The following is a 17,174-nucleotide window of genomic DNA, read 5'->3' as shown; positions in this document are numbered from 1 at the left end:
CCTAGAAACATGTAAAACTCGAAAAAGTGAACCAAGGTCACCCGAGGTCACCAAAGGTCAATGACCTTACCTGACCTTCAGGTGACCTTGAAACCCACCGCAATGTATGGGAGCAACATCAAATCACATGTTTGAACGTTTGAAACCACGAAAAGCTTGCAAACGCGCGGCTAATGCGAGCCGACATACGCCGAATCGCGATTCCAGCCAAACATGGTCTCGGAAAAGAGGTCACAGGTCAAAGGTCATTTGGGTCAGGGTCATGAAATTTTCAGGGTAGGTGTAAAATTGATCAATGCGAGAGTACTGAAAGTTTCGTCCCGATCGGCCGCTTTTTACGCGAGTTATTCGCGAAAAACCTTAGGGGGGTTGCATCAACCCCCCTGTGCCGGCGAGGGTTAACCCGCGCCCCACTGGGGGGGCTATTTATAGCCCCCCTCCCGTTTTTCTGCAATAACTTCCAAACCGCTTGACGGATCGACGCCAAACTTTCAGTACCTTCGGCTGCATCAATTTGACACCTTGTGTCAAAATTTGAACTTCGTAGCTACCATAGGTCGGCCGAAAATGACGTCAGAATAACGTCATGTTCGTCCGATTTCGACGCAAAACATTGAACCACGGCAATCGCTCCCAAGAGCTCAGTTTTTAGGCTAGATCCAGTTTCTTTGCATGAAAGGACTCAAAATTGACCGCGCTATCTAACTGTTATATCGGATTTTCAAAATTTTGAAAATTTAGAAAATTTTATATAATAATATTCAAAATTTATCTTTTTATATTTTTTTTCAAAAAGTTTTTGACTTTTCGAAAAAAAAACGGAATATATGTGACAGAACGCATGATTTTGACGAACTCTAGCAAGTTTCAGCTAAATATCTTCAAAAATGGCCAAGTTATACGCATTATTGCAAAAAATTCACAATTATTAATTTTCCAAATCAATTTTTCAGTTTCAATTTGACATCGTACACCAATATAAATAGCACCATCGTGTTCCTGAGCTCAAACTGCATCCAATAGGCACCTTTTTTGTTGAAAAATTCTAACTTCAAAATTTGACCTTTTTTGACCTGAAGGTGACCTGACCTAAGCTAAATTCGACTCAAAATGACCTCGAATAACACATACGACATCAAATTCGAACTCTGTGGCCTAAATGGACCATAAAACATGTGTCACGTGACCCACGCATGATATAATATTTTCGTGACCTGTGATGACCTGACCCTGACCTGAAAATCAAAGTACAAGTTTGGTACCCTCAAGGGATCTAGAGCATCTGTTCACGAGTGTGGAAACCAAAAATGAGCCTGATCTGACTTGTAAGACGGTGGCCAGAGCCCAAAATGTGAACAAGCCAAAATGCTAATAATTTTTACTTTGACCTGACCTGTGACGTCATCGGTGACCTGGAGGTCAATGAAATTAGGTTTCGCTCGACAGTTTTTCCGGGGCTATCAGACGCCGTTTGAATTTTGACGATCAGCCCAGTAGTTTCGGAGTTAGGAGGGGGGGGGGCTATGAATAGCCCCCCCCCCCAGTAGGGCGTGTTATATGTACACAGACCCCAGTGGGGCGCGGGTTAAGTTAGGTCAGGTCAACCAATAGGCGTCCTGCCTGCTATTCATAGTAGGTGTTGCCCACCAATGACAGCTTCGTAATATGTTACGAAGGCACCACAACTACTTCGTAAATGTTCAAATGGCTGTTAAGTTCGAAATCAGCTCCAAAAACTACTCTAGAAACAAGTAAAACTCAAAAAGTGAACAAAGGTCGTCAAAGGTCATTGACCTTGACCTGACTTTAACGTGACCTTGTCATCCGCCATACTGCAATGCACCAGCATCATCACACTATGTTTGAACGTTTAAAACCACAAAAAGACTGGAAACGGCGGATAATGTGAGCTGGCATACGCCGAATCGCGATTCTTACCAAACATGGTCTCGAGAAATAGGTCACGGGTCAAAAGGTCAGTTGGGTCAGGGTCATGGAATTTTTAGGTTAGAGACTTCGTTCCGTCTTTTTTCAACTGGCTGCTGCCTCGTTCAAAAATCAAGTAACTAACTCGCCCTTAAAGGTAGTGTGCCACCTTTGAAAGATTTCCCATTTTATTTTTCCTAGGATAAGAAGCTTCTGTTTTTACCTAATATCGCAAAAAAAATCAAAAATGGGCCTGGAATAGTGCCTTTTTCGCCTAAAAGTTTATCGGTTTTTCGATATGTATAACAACTGTAGTGGGCTCACCTGCAAACAGGCGTCGGCAACAATCGCGAATGCGGCGCACATGTGACAATAAGCAAAGGTCATTATAGAGTTACGACGTACGGGAATGATTTATCAGCTGTCTAATCGTAGACAACACAATGTCGAGCCTTAAACTGTAAGCCTGTATTGGTATTGTTTCTTTTATTTGGCTGTCGAACATTATTTATAGTTTGAAATATGATTTTATGTAGAATAATTGATATGAAAAAGCCATCTCTTAAGTTATGACCCCATTTCACCACACGCAAGTGTCAGAAATGACAATGATCAGCTGACGCATTTTTCTTGGCCGAAGTCAGAGCGCGCGGCCCGACGCACCACCACCGCACCACAAAGTATGAGCAGGAGCCGCGCCCAAAGCCAGGGCCCCGGTAACGTGAGGTAGCCGAGTCGGGGCAGCGTGCGCTGACCCAAGCCGGGGCCGCAGCTTTGGGCGCGGTCTACCGCATCCCCGCGGGCAGCCCGGGCTATCACATGACACCGGGAGGACGCGCGGCCCCGGCTTGGGTCAGCGCACGCTGCCCCGACTCGGCTACCTCACGTTACCGGGGCACTGGCTTTGGGCGCGGTCTACCGCAGCACCTAACAGGCGTGTTCGAAACCGCAGGAGATGATGATGAACGGGTTTATCGAAACTTGATTGGATGACCATATCGGTAATAGCGATTTCACTGTGTGCATTTATTGTTCATAGTGGTGTGAAATGTGGTTGGGGTACGACCGACAACCCGTCGGGGCGAATTTCGCACTGGGGTACTCACAATTTGAAGAATTTAAGACGTTTCCATGAGTTTTGAAGGTATGGATGTTACAGGCAATGTGTGGAATCAGGCATTCTATAGAATGCCTAGGCATTCTATAGAATGCCTGACCGACCAGGCATTCTATAGAATCCCTAGGTATTCTATAGAATCCCTGACTGCTTAGGCATTCTATAGAATGCCTGGCTTAAGCTCCCAGGCATTCTATAGAATGCCTAAATATTTTGATTGTCCGAAACACACTTCGAAAATTAGGGGTCAGTGGCAGTAATGCTATTTGTTTACCTAATTTTCATTGTTGGCCTAGGCCGGTCGTCACCTCACAGCATTTCAGGGCAATGAGCTGAGAGGAAGCGAGGGAGGTATTGGGCTATGCCGACTACCAAATGGTGCGCCGCAAGCAGCAGCTGATCCAATTCCGTTGGCACGGGAGAGCCACGGCGCAAGGCACGCGGGAGAGTCACAGGCCAACCAGTCGCTTAAACTGTTACCCTCGGAAGATTATGCTGCTACAGATACGAAGCTGCATTAGAAGAGTGTTGGCTGGGAGGGTGGACCGTAGGCTTGAATCGAAAGTGATTGCGAATGACGATGGCTTTGTTCTGATGTTAGAAATGAAGGTGAAAAATACACCAAAGGTCACATTTTATGTCGTTATAAGCACTTCGTGTAACGACTCTCAATATACATACATGGACAGCTCAACCTACACTGTAATGTCAGGGAATAACCTGAATAAATGGTTCATTATTCCACGTCTGGGCGGTGGCCCGGCCGTAACAAGAGCCGGATTAGGTGTTGTTCGATCTCCCCTTCCAGCTTGACTTCTGGGCCATGCGGTATTCGAAAGGTCGTCAAAGACTCAAAATTATGAAATTTTACTTCAGTTCTTCTTTGGCAATGTTCGAAAGGGTGCCATTTCTAAAACAAATAGCTAAGCCATTTTTTAGGGCAGCCCAATTTTTGTCCATTTTTTGGCTCGTAGCCGTTTTCTCCAGTTTGACCTTAAATCAATTCCTTAGAAGGCAAACACCTCTAAAAATGGACGATTTGCCAATTTTTTCTGTGTAATTTTTTACCAAAGGCGTTTCCGATATTGACATTACCACCATCGTCTTTCTAGCGTTAAGATAAATGCTCTGTACTCTCAGAATGAAATCCTAATACAATTTGACCTAATAAGGTCAGATTGAATACCTGACCGGAAAATTTGACTGAATGAACATTTGACTGAATGCACATAAATAGCTGACCGCAAGGTAGCCTGGCAGAAAATAATAATGTTACATGTCGGTCTGTGCTCATAATCTTATACAACATACACTAATATGTTGGAAAGATTCGTGTATTTCCTAGGCATTCTATAGAATGCCTGAAAATCAGGCATTCTTTAGAATGCCTAGGGATTCTATAGAATCCCTGGTGGGTCAGGCATTCTATAGAATACCTAGGGATTCTATAGAATGCCTGGTCGGTCAGGCATTCTATAAAATGCCTAGGCATTCTATAGAATGCCTGATTCCACACATTGCCTGTAACATGGATAAGTTCTAAAAATCCAGTTCTCCTTATCTGGGCCATTAACTCCATACGGTCCAGGAAAGCTGGCACACTACCTTTAACCTTTTTTAGTTTTACATGCTTCCAGGCTAGTTTTTGGAGCTGATTTCGAATTTAGTAACCATTTGAACATTTAGGAAGAAGTTTTGGTGCCTTCGTAACATGCAACGAAGCTGTCACTGGCGGTTGACACCTATTAATTATGAATACCCGGCAGGACTGGTTGGCCTGACCTGACCTGACCCGACCTACGTTCGCGGCTAGCAAAGCACCAATACGGGCGAGGGTTGATGACATGAAGATGCTTATGGTGTAAGTCTTTGTTTTTACTCCCATTGCTGAGGTTCAGTCCCATCGGTGCGTGTATTTCAGCAACTATCTACCGATTCATGTGCTTCACCAGGAACATTCACACAGAAACATAATTAGATGTTGATTTTTTTTTTCAAGCAAACTTTGGACAATCATAAGAATTTACCAGAGAAATGATGGGAATTTCGTAAACGATTCCTCCTCCTAGCATGTCCATCAATCATTGCTGGGACCCACAATTTCATGCCTCTTATTTGCGGTTAAATTCCAGAATTTCGTAATCAGAGTCGGAGTCGTTCGGAGTCAACAGTTCTGAGTCTCTGCTGTCAGAGTTGGAATCGGAATCGATTTTGGAATCCGGACCAAGATTCGTAGTCTGAGTCGCCGAAAATCCATCGACTGCGTGGACTTGCCATGGCTGCGGAGTCAGAGTCCGAGTCGATCGTATAAGTCGACAGTTTTGCCCGGAGTCAGAGTAGAAATTGACTTTTGAAAGCCGTAGTCGGAGTCGGAGTAACTCCATCGACTTCACAGCCCTGGCCTGGTAAGCACATCACCCGTCGTAAGCTAGTTCTCCTTACTTTTAGAGGCGGAACTATGCCATTATATGCCAGCAAGCATTTATAATGCATCGTAAAAGGTCCCTCATAGGTTTAAGCAGGGTTGGCAAATTTATGCCAGCAGCCGGTTTAAACCGGTTTAATCCATGGATTAAACCGGCTGGCATAAACTAATTTAAGCCACCCCGTTAACTTGTCGCAACATCACTTGGGTTAAACTGCTTCTTCTCTTCACATTTTCTATACACACCTTTCAATTTTACATGCTAACTTGTAATGTTTTTTCCTGGGGGTTGACTTTATGTGATTCATTATTGATCTGTATCACCATGCATCAAATGATGAAATACTAGGACTTACTCCACAAGGAGATCGAATGGGTCGGAGCGCTTTCAATATGTATTATACATATCGTCGTCAGCGAATCAATAACGGGTCGAATCGAGTCGGGTATCGAAGAGGTTCGGGAGCTGCGCGGCAGAGCGATCACATACTATTCGAATTATGCATTAAAGAGAATAAAAAACACGTGAGAACAATCATGATACACTAGCTGCTAAAATGAATTAAAATGGGGTGCTAAAATGCATAAATGGCACGTATAAAAATACAATAAAGGGGGGGGGGGGGGAAACAGGATACCTATGGTGATAAAGACTGAGTAGAAAAGACTATACAAAAATGAGTGCAAAAACTGTAAAAGGACGAGTACAAATATAAATACATACAAAGGCCGAACTAGACGTAAACACTACTGACAAAAACGGCGGATTATCGGCAGCCAGCGGTCATGCAGCAGGGCACCCGAGTTCCTGTTCACGTTTGCGTCATTCGGCGACACCAGGACGGCTTCACGCCGACCAACAGTCCGAATATAGGCCGATTCCAGGAGAAGTCGCATCTGGTGATGACTGGCTCGATTCAAGATCTTGATGGCATCGAAAGCAGGTGAGCAGTCTCTATGGGTACTGAAGGCCGATGTATTGGCTCTCGAGCGGACTGCTCCAGTCCAGCTCTCCCGGTGTTCTCGGAGTCTCGTGCCCAGCTCACGATCTGTCTCGCCGATATAGACCATTGGGTCACCGTCCACTTGGCAGGAGCACTCGATCCGATAGATGACGTTGCTCTGTTGTAGCTTAGGCAGATGGTGCTTAGCCTTGCTGCAGAGCAGCGAGCCGATGGTGACTGAAGGCTTGGAGACGAGCTGGATCCCGATCTTGCTGGCCTCCCGTTTGAGTTGGTAGAACAGGGGGCCGGCAAACGGAACAGAGACTCGGACAGGCGCCGGGTGTGAGTTCGCGCTAGGTGGCGCTGGTAGGGCCCTTGCCTTCAGTCTGAGATCGGTCCGAGTCTTCTGAATGGCCGAGTCGATGAATGATCGTGGGTAGCCATGATGATGAAACTTCTGGCGGATGAAGTCAAGCTCCTGCTGGCGGTCTCTCATGGACGAACAGTATCGGATCGCTCGAGTGCAGTCAGATCGAATGGCCGCTCTCAGGTAGCGGGTCTCGGTGTAGGAGCTGAAGGCAGGCACTTGGTTGGTGTTGCAGGACTTCCTGTAGACCTTGGTGCAGAACTTGTCGTCTCTTCTAGTGATGCAGATGTCAAGATACGGTAGCTGTCGGTTTACTTCCAAGTCAGTGGTGACATTGATGCTGGAGTCCTTGCTGTTCAGCTGGTTGACCCACGTGCTGAGGATGTCGTCACTGCCCTCGAACAAGACCAGGTAGTCGTCCGCGTATCGGCAGAAAGCATGGACCCTGCCACCACAGTTGGCCGCCAGGAGCTCCAGATCAGCCTCCCAGTGACCCATGTACAGGTCAGCGACCACCGGAGAGTAGCTTTTGCCCATGGCTAGGCCGGTAGTCTGCCTGAACCATCGCTCCTTGTCACCGTCTTGAATGACCGCATGGCAGTTCTGGATAGAGATGTTCAGCAGGTCAGCGACTGCGTCGGGCTTGAGACAAGTTACGTCGGAGAGGGCGTCTCTGTTGTCTCGCAGCTGAGTACGAATCAGTGAGATGGCTGTCTGAGTAGGTATTGACGGGAACATCGCCTCCACATCCAGGGAGACGAGACGGCAGCTGTTGACCGCATGCGTCATGTTCTGTAGCATCTCCAGGACTTGCAGTGGAGAGCTGATCGAGTGTGGAGGGCGTGGGAGGACTTTCAGACACTTCGTCAGATGCTTGGTCAACTCGTAATCTGCACCGCGGTGGGCTGGGCAGATTGGTCTCAGTTTCAAGTTGGAGATCCAGTTGAGTCTGTCGTCGTCGGTGCTGGGAGGTGATGAGTATTTGTGAGTTTTCACAAGTCCATAGAACGGACCGCTGCGGCCATGGGTCTTGGAGAGGCGGCGATATTTGTCAGTAGTGTTTACGTCTAGTTCGGCCTTTGTATGTATTTATATTTGTACTCGTCCTTTTACAGTTTTTGCACTCATTTTTGTATAGTCTTTTCTACTCAGTCTTTATCACCATAGGTATCCTGTTTCCCCCCCCCCCTTTATTGTATTTTTATACGTGCCATTTATGCATTTTAGCACCCCATTTTAATTCATTTTAGCAGCTAGTGTATCATGATTGTTCTCACGTGTTTTTTATTCTCTTTAATGCATAATTCGAATAGTATGTGATCGCTCTGCCGCGCAGCTCCCGAACCTCTTCGATACCCGACTCGATTCGACCCGTTATTGATTCGCTGACGACGATATGTATAATACATATTGAAAGCGCTCCGACCCATTCGATCTCCTTGTGGAGTAAGTCCTAGTATTTCATCAATTTAATTCCATCTCCACATCATGTCATTACGTCAATGCATCAAATGTTTATTTTGATTTGCAGTGTTTTACACAACTAGTTGTTTACATGGGTGGTTTATGGAATGAAAGGTCTTGGAGACAGCTTCAATAAAGAAACCAATTTCAATTTTATGAGAAGCTGTAGCAAACATGACCTAATGCCAAATGCATGGTGCAAGGATCAGTGAATGGAAAGGCCTAAGAACTATCATACAGAACATTGCCTATTTACTAGGGAACTGTCTATTGCTTAAGCAGTCAGTGACACTAAACAAAGGAATTGACAGCATGGCCACCATTATAGGCTCCAAAGTACATGTAAAAAACAATAGGTAATAAGTGTGATTAGTTAGGGACACTGTTATACCAAGAAAACAACATGCACTACCTGAAAAAACACAAACCATAGGAACATTCCAGAAGATTTATAAATGATGAGTTGTTACAATTATTTCCTGTGCAATTAAATCACAGAATGGGTGATACCTAGTACCTACCATGATAAATATTTTTTTTTTCTAGTGTTTCTGGCCCAGTCCCCAGACGATTGGTCAGAATACATTTTACATGTAAAATAAAGTGAGACTTTTAACCGGTAAACCGAATGTTAAGATTAGAATGTGCTTAGGCCTTATCCCTACTTTGTTTCTTAGCTTAGTTACCTACTGACCAGATTGTCAACATAATCACATGCCAAAATGTTGACATAATACCAAATGACACAGGTATTGACTTCGTGCACTCTGCTCATTCACCAACGAGTACACTGACCCACAAGATGAGTTATAGTAGATGTTTTGACTGAAGGTGGTTTTTATTAATTTAAGCCGGTTTAAACCGGTTTAAACCGGTTTAAACCACTGGCTGGCATAAATTCAATTTAAGCCGGCTTTTATCCAACCCTGGGTTTAAGTGTCAATTTTGAAACCAGGGAACCATTTTCAACGGATCCGAGCAGCGCTGGGATTTAATTCGCGCTAAACTGGTGTTTGGCCACACTGTGCGTCGGGGCGAATTTCGTACTGGGGTACTCAAAATTTGAAGAATTTAAGACGTTTCCATGAGTTTTGAAGGTATGGATGAGTTCTAAAAATCCGGCTCTCCTTATCTGGGCCATTAACTCCATACGGTCCAGGAAAGCTGTTACCCTACCTTTAAGCACCTTCAGAAAAATTAACAGCGTTGCAGTGAGCTCTTGATCACATTTGACCAGGGGTGTCGTTTTCCGAAAATAATTGGCAGGGCCCCGTGGCGGCAGACGACCATATGTGACGGGGTTCGCCAAGGTAGGATATCCCCAAATCTGCCTTTCTAATCGGATTTAGGCCCCTTATTTTTCCACCTTGATAGCTGACAAGACAAACTACAATCTTAAAAAAAATCTGGAAATCTAGGCCCTCACGGGACCCGATGCGCAAAACGTGCAGTTATAAAGGCATTATTAGTGTCAGCGGAACACATGCCATTCTAAAAGAGGCCCAGGCCGACTAAAAAGGACGATTGTGCTGAAAGGGCCCAGGGAAGTTGTAGTGTATTGCACCACCCACGCGATATATACAGTCCGATTTAAAGGAAGAACTCAAAACGCGCACGGCACAGACCGTCACCATCCGTGACCACCGTCGCCAACCGACTGACCCGCCGGCCGGCCTACGGACACGTCACTCGCCCTCAGCGCCACCCCCACAACCTGCAGTTAACAGAACTGCCGCTAGGTGACACTGGCACACTCGTACGGTACGGAACGAAAGAGGGACACCAGTCCGTAACAGAACACCACATTCTTCCCCCCTGGAAAAAGTTACAGTCTATTTGGCGCACGTCTCGTACGCTGGGACCTCCTCACCGGCTGCGTCCCGGAGTTCACTCTCGCGCCCGGCTGGAGAGCAGGTTCGACCGCCTCCAGCCCGGCACCGCTCGCTGCCTCGCGCGGCGACAGCAGCACGCCAGCGTCTTGTTGCTCTGCCTGCCGCTCCGTCGCCGGAGGTGGTGACGCCTCCCGCTCCCGAGCGTCCTCTGCGTCTTCCGTTGACACAGCCACGCCGTCCTCCGCGGGACCCCGGCTGGCCTCGGTGTGCCGCCGGCCGACCCCCAGTGACACAGCCTGTCCGTCCTCCAGTGGCACGCCGTCCTCCGCGTGCCGCCAGTCGTCGGCCTCCATCCGCTCCCCGCGGCGAGGCACAGACGTCGGAGACACCGCACTCCGCTGACCAGCCCCCGGCTGGCCGCTCTGATCCACGTGCAGCTCAGCCTGAGACTGCTGCGGCGCCCGAGCTGTCGTCAGCCGCTCTGCGTGGATCCGGGAGCCGTCATCTAGCCTGTAGCTGACTGGTCCCAGGCGAGACTCCACCCGTCTCGGCTCGGAGTACCGTGGCCGTCCCTTCTTGGGACGCGGCACCAGCCGGCACCGGACCCAGTCGCCGACCTGGAACCGTGGTGTCTCAGCTGCACGCCGCTCGTCAGCGTACCTCTTCTGCTTCTTCTGCCTCTTCTGCACTCTGTCTCGCAGCTCACGATCTTGCGGTTCTTCCGTGGGAAGAGCCGCCGCGTGCAGACGTGTCCTCAGCTTCCGTCCGTGCAGAAGCTCGGCTGGACTCAGCCCCGTCGTGGCGTGAGGCGTGCTCCTGTACGTCTGCAGAAACTTCTGCAGATAACACGCTCGATCTTCGCCGCTCCGGTCCGCCGCCTGGAGAGCACTTTTCACTGTGCGATTCGCACGCTCCACCGCACCTGACCCGGCAGGGTGGTACGGCGTGACCCGGATGTGGCGCGTGCCGACACTCCTCAGGTAGTCTGCGAACGCTGCTGAGGTGAAGTGTGTCCCGTTGTCGGACACCAGCTCCTTCGGGTAACCTTCTCGAGATGCTAGCGTCTCCAGAAACTGCACCACCGCCTCCGTGCTGGGTTCTGTGCAGAAGCCGACTTCTATCCATTTGGAAAAGTAGTCTACCAGCACTACTGCGTATCGGTGCTGGCGGCGCGCTTCCATTGGACCGATAAAATCCACGCCCACCTTCTCCCATGCCGCTCCTGGCAGCGGCACCGGGTGTAGCGGCGCACTGCGGGTCCGAGCCGACTTGTCCACGTCAGCACACACGTCGCAGTTTCTCACCGCCTCTTCTATGTCCGTGTCCATCTTGGGCCACCAGTAGATGTCACGAGCCCGCTGCTTAGTTCGGACGATCCCTTGATGTCCTTCGTGGGCTAGGGACACCATCCTCGTCCGCAGCGCCGCCGGCACGATCACCCGCTGACCGCGGACGACCAGGTCTCCCACTAGGCTGAGCTCCTCTCGGCAGTTGTAGAAGGGCTGCAGCTCTGCCGGGCAGTCGCGGCCACCGCCGTGGGATCTGCTGCACCAGCTGGCACAGCACTGGGTCAGTCTGTGTCGCTTCCAGCAGCTCGTCCCGCTGCACTGCTCCGAGCTGGGCAGTCACCGCCGCCCTCACGGCGTACGGTAGAGGTCTCAGCCGCTGCTGTACTGGGTTGACCTCCGTCTTCAGTTTCACGCTGTGCCCAGTGAGACTCGGCAGCTCCTCTGGCATCTGCTCCTGGATAGCACACACAGTCGCCCCGTGAATCACGGACAACTTCAGCTTCTCCTGCAGATCTCTGCCCAGCAGGGGCACGCCAGCGTCTACCACGTACAGTGAAACTTGGGAGCTGTTGCCGTTCTCTGCCTGCACTGTCACCTGCACCACCCCCTGCACTAGCAGCGATGACCCTCCGTAGGCCTCCAGGCGCACTGCAGTGGGCAGGAGGGGCAGATGGCGGAACTGCTTCCTGTAGACGGACAACGGCAGGATGCTCACGGCCGAGCCAGTGTCAGCCAGCATCCGCAGTGGCTGCTGGTCCACCCGCAGCTCGGTCCACAGGTTCTTCCGGTCGTCATCCGTCACGGCCAGCACTTCAACGGTCCTTACTGGCTTCCTCTTGGTCTGCTTCGTCTTCTTAGGTGGTTCCTTGCAGAATCTGGCGTAGTGGCCCTTCTGCTGGCAGTTGTGACACCTTCTCCAACGAGCTGGACAGCAGGGATCAGCAGCCCGGTGGGGACCGCCACAGCTGGAGCACGGCGAGACCCCCTTCCTGGGAGCAGTCACTGCGGCTATCTCCAGCTGAGCCGGGGAAGAGGTTGGTGCCCGCGTAGCTCCACCTCCACCCACCAGCCGCTGTCGCTCAGCAGCCACCTCCAGCTCCTCAGCCACCTCGAGGATGCGCGACACAGTCAGAGCTGGCTCCCGACACAGCCGCTCTCTCAACCTGTCGTCCACGCAGCCCTCGATAAACTGCTCACAGATCAGCTGCTCCTGGAGTTCGCCGAAGGCGCATCTGGAACTCAGGTCCTGCAGCTCAGTGAGGTACACGGCTGGAGACCTGTCCAGCTGGTAACACCGCCGGAACAGCATTCTCTCGGAATGAGTCGCTCGTGTCTCCGGAAACAGCCGCTGAAACACTGCAGAGATCGCAGCCACCGGGTCGACTGCTGCAGTCGGTTGTCCTTCCTCCTTGACGCCATCTTCCTCCTGCGCCGGAATCGCCGCCTCCTGCACTCCCGGTGCCACGCCCTGCGCCGGTTTCGCCGCCGCGAAATAGAGACGCCGCGCCTCCTGTCCCACACAGTGTAATAGGAGGGCCTCTCGTCGCTGAACAGTCCACTCGTCCCAACCACTCGCCACGGCGAAAATCCGGAACTCGCCCAGCCACTGGGACCAGGGCGTGGTCGGCCGTCCTGGCGCCACTAGAAATGGCGCTGGCGCACGCAAACAGTCCATCGCGGCGATCACTGTTATCACTTAGCGCAGAAGGATCTCAGTTCCTCGTCGCCACTGTAGTGTATTGCACCACCCACGCGATATATACAGTCCGATTTAAAGGAAGAACTCAAAACGCGCACGGCACAGACCGTCACCATCCGTGACCACCGTCGCCAACCGACTGACCCGCCGGCCGGCCTACGGACACGTCACTCGCCCTCAGCGCCACCCCCACAACCTGCAGTTAACAGAACTGCCGCTAGGTGACACTGGCACACTCGTACGGTACGGAACGAAAGAGGGACACCAGTCCGTAACAGAACACCACAGAAGTTTTTGAAGGCCCACGCCGAGTGAAGGGTTCGACAAATGACGAGATCTCGAAACATTAAAGAGCTTCGCGAGAAGAGCTGTCAGGCCTACAGCTTTGAAAATACAGAAAAATGGTCAAGACATAAAGGGTGTAGAATTGACAGGGCTACAAAACTGCTATCTCGAATTTTTTAGATTTTTGAATTTGGACCCCGAAAAAATCCAAAAAAAGTTTTTTAGATATATAAGCCAAAAACTCCAAAAGTTTTTTGGAGTTTCGAAAAAAACGGAATATATATATGTAGTACCTACTGTCTTCTATATACATACCAATTTTCAAATCGATATCTCTTTTGTTTGGCCAAGTTTTAGCGAAAAAAAAAACTGTTCAGAAATGATGACGTCAAATTTTTAAACTCAATTTTTGGCAATTCTAGACCTCGTAGGGCAAAACAAAGACCACCATTAGACTCCTAATGACGAGCTGCTTCAAATCGATACCCATTTTATGCAAAATATCAACTTTGAAATTTGACCTAATTTGACCTGACGTTGACCTGACCTTCACCAGAATGTAACCTAAGCTGGCCCCAAAGGCTGCCTGACCCACATAATCGCATTTGTCATGTAAAATGGACCATAAAACATGCATCGCACGACACTTTCATATTGTGACCCACAGTGACCTGACCCTTGTGACCTGACCTGGTATCGGTGACCTCAGATAGCAAAGTAGTGTTTGACGAACAATGTAGCATCGTAATGTACCATCGTTGGTTTTCAATAAGTTACCAATTTACTCGATTTCACAACACATTTCTTGAAATGCATGTGGACGGTGAAAATCCGACCTTTGACCTGACCTGTGACGTCATATGTTTGACCTGGGTCAATGAAATTTGGTCACAAAGTCTGATAGTCCCGGTGGAGCTATCGAACGCCGTTTGAATTTTGAAAATCGGCCGGTACTTCCCGGGACTTAGGAGGGGCCAAAACGCCCCCCCCCCCCCCCACGGGTGGTAGGGTTCGCCGATAGCCCTACCGGGCGCGGGTTAAGATTCGTTAGATCTGTGCTGACGTCACAAATTCTAAGGGGGTATTCAAATGCATTAGTCACTTGGAATCCGAAAACTGTACATCTCAACTCAACAAAAAAAAAAATCACAACTCAAAATTAATGTTGAGATGGGATGGTCACTAAAAAAAAGTCTCCACACCCCTGTATCTTTTTTTTAGAGGTTTCCACAATTTGGCAAAGGCAGAGTTTATATACCTATGTTCTATGTAGTTAACGGTGTGCCAAACAGTAGGTTATCTTGCCAGATCGGGACTCTTTTCCAGTCAAGGTGGCAGAAAAGTGTTTGCTTATTGCGAGCTGGTGTCATGTTTTTTAACCGCACGCTGTTTGAAATTTAAAAAAAAAACTTTCGTTAGAATTATGCTTTTATTTGGAAAAACAGCCGGAGCAGTGCTCGCTGGGTGTTGTTAAGCATTCCGTGTGTTTGAATACACCAGCTCACAGCACACCTAGTGTTTCGGCTAATGTGTTTGAAAAGCTCAGCGCTGCGGTGGTCTCGTCCTCGATTGACTCACGTCCTTCCTGTTTCTGTACAGATGACTGCAGAATGGTGTTTCATTCTTAACTGGCAATCAGTTGCCTAGGATGGTAGGCTTTGCCGCATCACACGGGCTGAGTGACACATTTTAATGCCGTGGCACAACACTCACTATAGACAAGCTTAATTGCGTGCTAACGTCTAATTTAACGTTCCAGTCAACTGATAGATTCTGAGGAGTGGAACATCATTCTCGCTGATCCCCAAGGCCAATATAACATGAAAGCCGACTTGTAGCTGAACTTCTAAATATAGGCTCGTGAAAGTGATTATTTTAAGTCGTACTGACATCCACTGTTTCTTCTCAGACCCGGGACCAAGAGGAGAGGAAGAGAAAGCGAGAGGCAGAAATTGAGGAAGAGGAAAACAAAAAAGCCCAGAAGGAATGGAACAAAAACTTCGAGGTAAATAACGGTCTTATAGTTCCTTTTCTTGCTCCGCTATGCGTTAACTTTCACGGTTACATTTAAAGGAGTTGGTTTGTCATATGCGTTTGTTTTGGTTTGTCACGGTTTCTCATTGTAACGAATGCTTGCTGAATTGCCTTTACGTAATGTGTTTTAGTGCTACAAAACAGTTACAGTATTAGCAGGTTTCTGAAACAGTGAGGAAGACTAATAGCTGAGACTTTTGAAAATCACGGCTGCTTGGCTACCACAGCCGTGCGCCGTAAAAATCACAGGACCAATCGCATAACCCGCCCCATGCTGGTGTTCTGAGTTTTCCGTGTCGTGCTGGGGGAGGGGGGGGGGGCGTTTTCACGCCCCCCGTCAACTCGCCTCCTGGGCCACGTAGCGATAGGTGGTAAGCGTCGATCGAAAGAGCGTAAAAATAATGACGGTAACACTTCGGTCATTTTTTAGGTCAGGTCAAAGGTCAGGTCGCCAGAGGCCATTAAAGGTCAAATTTAAACCAATTCCACAATTTTGGAAACTGCCAACGGCTTACTCGGGGACCAATAGAGGTACAGCGCCGCGGAAAAGCGCATTCGATAGACCTTTTGCAGACCTTTCTGAGCATTGTTCTTAGATTTGACCTCACTCAGGCCAACAATTTAATATAATTCATGTGAAGAAGTAAGATTGGTTTCTCTTTGAAAATGAAACGCTGGCTTAACCCTTGCCGGCACAGGGGGGCAGTTGATGTGTAGGGTGCCTAACGCAGCTATATACATGTAAATACTTACTTTTTCATCTTATTAGAAGTGTTTTGTGTTTATTGTGGCGCATGATTTTTCACGAGAATTTATAAAGGTGTTTATTTTTGTTCAATGACAGAATCGAACAAACTTTTATACAAGGAACATCTTTTTATTTTATTCTGATTTGGCTGATTTACAATATAGTTTGGTTTATCTAATATATCGTATATATTTCTAACGTTTGAGTTATTCATACTCTTTCGGCCATGTCTACAGATGCACCCCCCCCCCCCAAGGTTTTTCGCAAATAACTCGCGTAAAAAGCGGCCGATCGCCACGAAGCTTCCAGTGGGGAAGACCCGGGAGGTATGGGTCGGTTTTGTGAAATGGTAATTTGGTAATTTTCTTCCAGTAGGCAGTGGCTAGATCTGGTTTTTCACTCTGTGTACGTACTACGTGATATCGCCTTTTGCGTGTAAAGTGTGCCTGATATTGGGCACCTGGGATCAACTATTTTGTCTCGAGATAACTTTAAATAAATCATGCGCTTTTTCGATCCATCAAAATACACCGGGAGGTATGGGCCATGTCGACACTTTTTTTTACCCCACATTTGTTCTCCGGTGAATTTCAGACAAGTTGGTTAGAGACCTTCAAAAAAGGTACAATCACTCGATTTTTCTCAACTTTGTCTGTCTTGGCAGATAAAGTAATACCAGAACAGGCCTACGAACACACATATTCGATCAGGATCGGACGATTGGACACTTTTAAAAGGAGATCTTTCGTGCCTCCCGGAAATTCACGGGAGAGCAGATGTGGGGTTTAAAAAAAGGTGTCGATGTGATTGTCTCGGAAATCGTTACCTACTCGAAGAAAAAAAAAGTCCTTGCCACAGTTGGCTTTCCCGCGCATCACAACCCCTTAGACAAGTTTTAAATGAAAACTTAAATATGTGGGTGTCAATTTTTTTTAACGATCTATCGTGGAATGCCCCTGCTTGAAACCATACCTATTTGGGGACTGAAGCGCTTCATTAACCAGCGTGTGGCGGCTGTGGCGCACATCCCCGCTGTCGACTGGA

General features: G+C 48.4%; 1 protein-coding gene across 3 annotated transcripts in view; it reads left to right on the top strand.

The window, feature by feature from the left end:
• The window catches only part of LOC122367398 (dnaJ homolog subfamily C member 8-like), a 155,403-nt gene that overhangs the window by 123,323 nt on the left and 14,906 nt on the right, over positions 1 to 17,174 (top strand). For all 3 annotated transcript variants that reach the window (XM_043340441.1, XM_043340442.1, XM_043340443.1), the window contains exon 7: positions 15,258 to 15,353. In XM_043340441.1, coding sequence (XP_043196376.1) covers positions 15,258 to 15,353 — 96 coding nt within the window. The remainder of the gene's footprint in view (positions 1 to 15,257; positions 15,354 to 17,174) is intronic.

This window comes from Amphibalanus amphitrite, unplaced genomic scaffold, assembly GCF_019059575.1.
Source record: "Amphibalanus amphitrite isolate SeventyFive unplaced genomic scaffold, NRLGWU_Aamphi_draft 000866F_arrow, whole genome shotgun sequence".
Taxonomy (NCBI): Eukaryota; Metazoa; Arthropoda; class Thecostraca; order Balanomorpha; family Balanidae; genus Amphibalanus; species Amphibalanus amphitrite.
The sequence above is the reverse complement of the archived record's forward strand: the minus strand, read 5'-3'. Positions and strand labels throughout refer to the sequence as shown.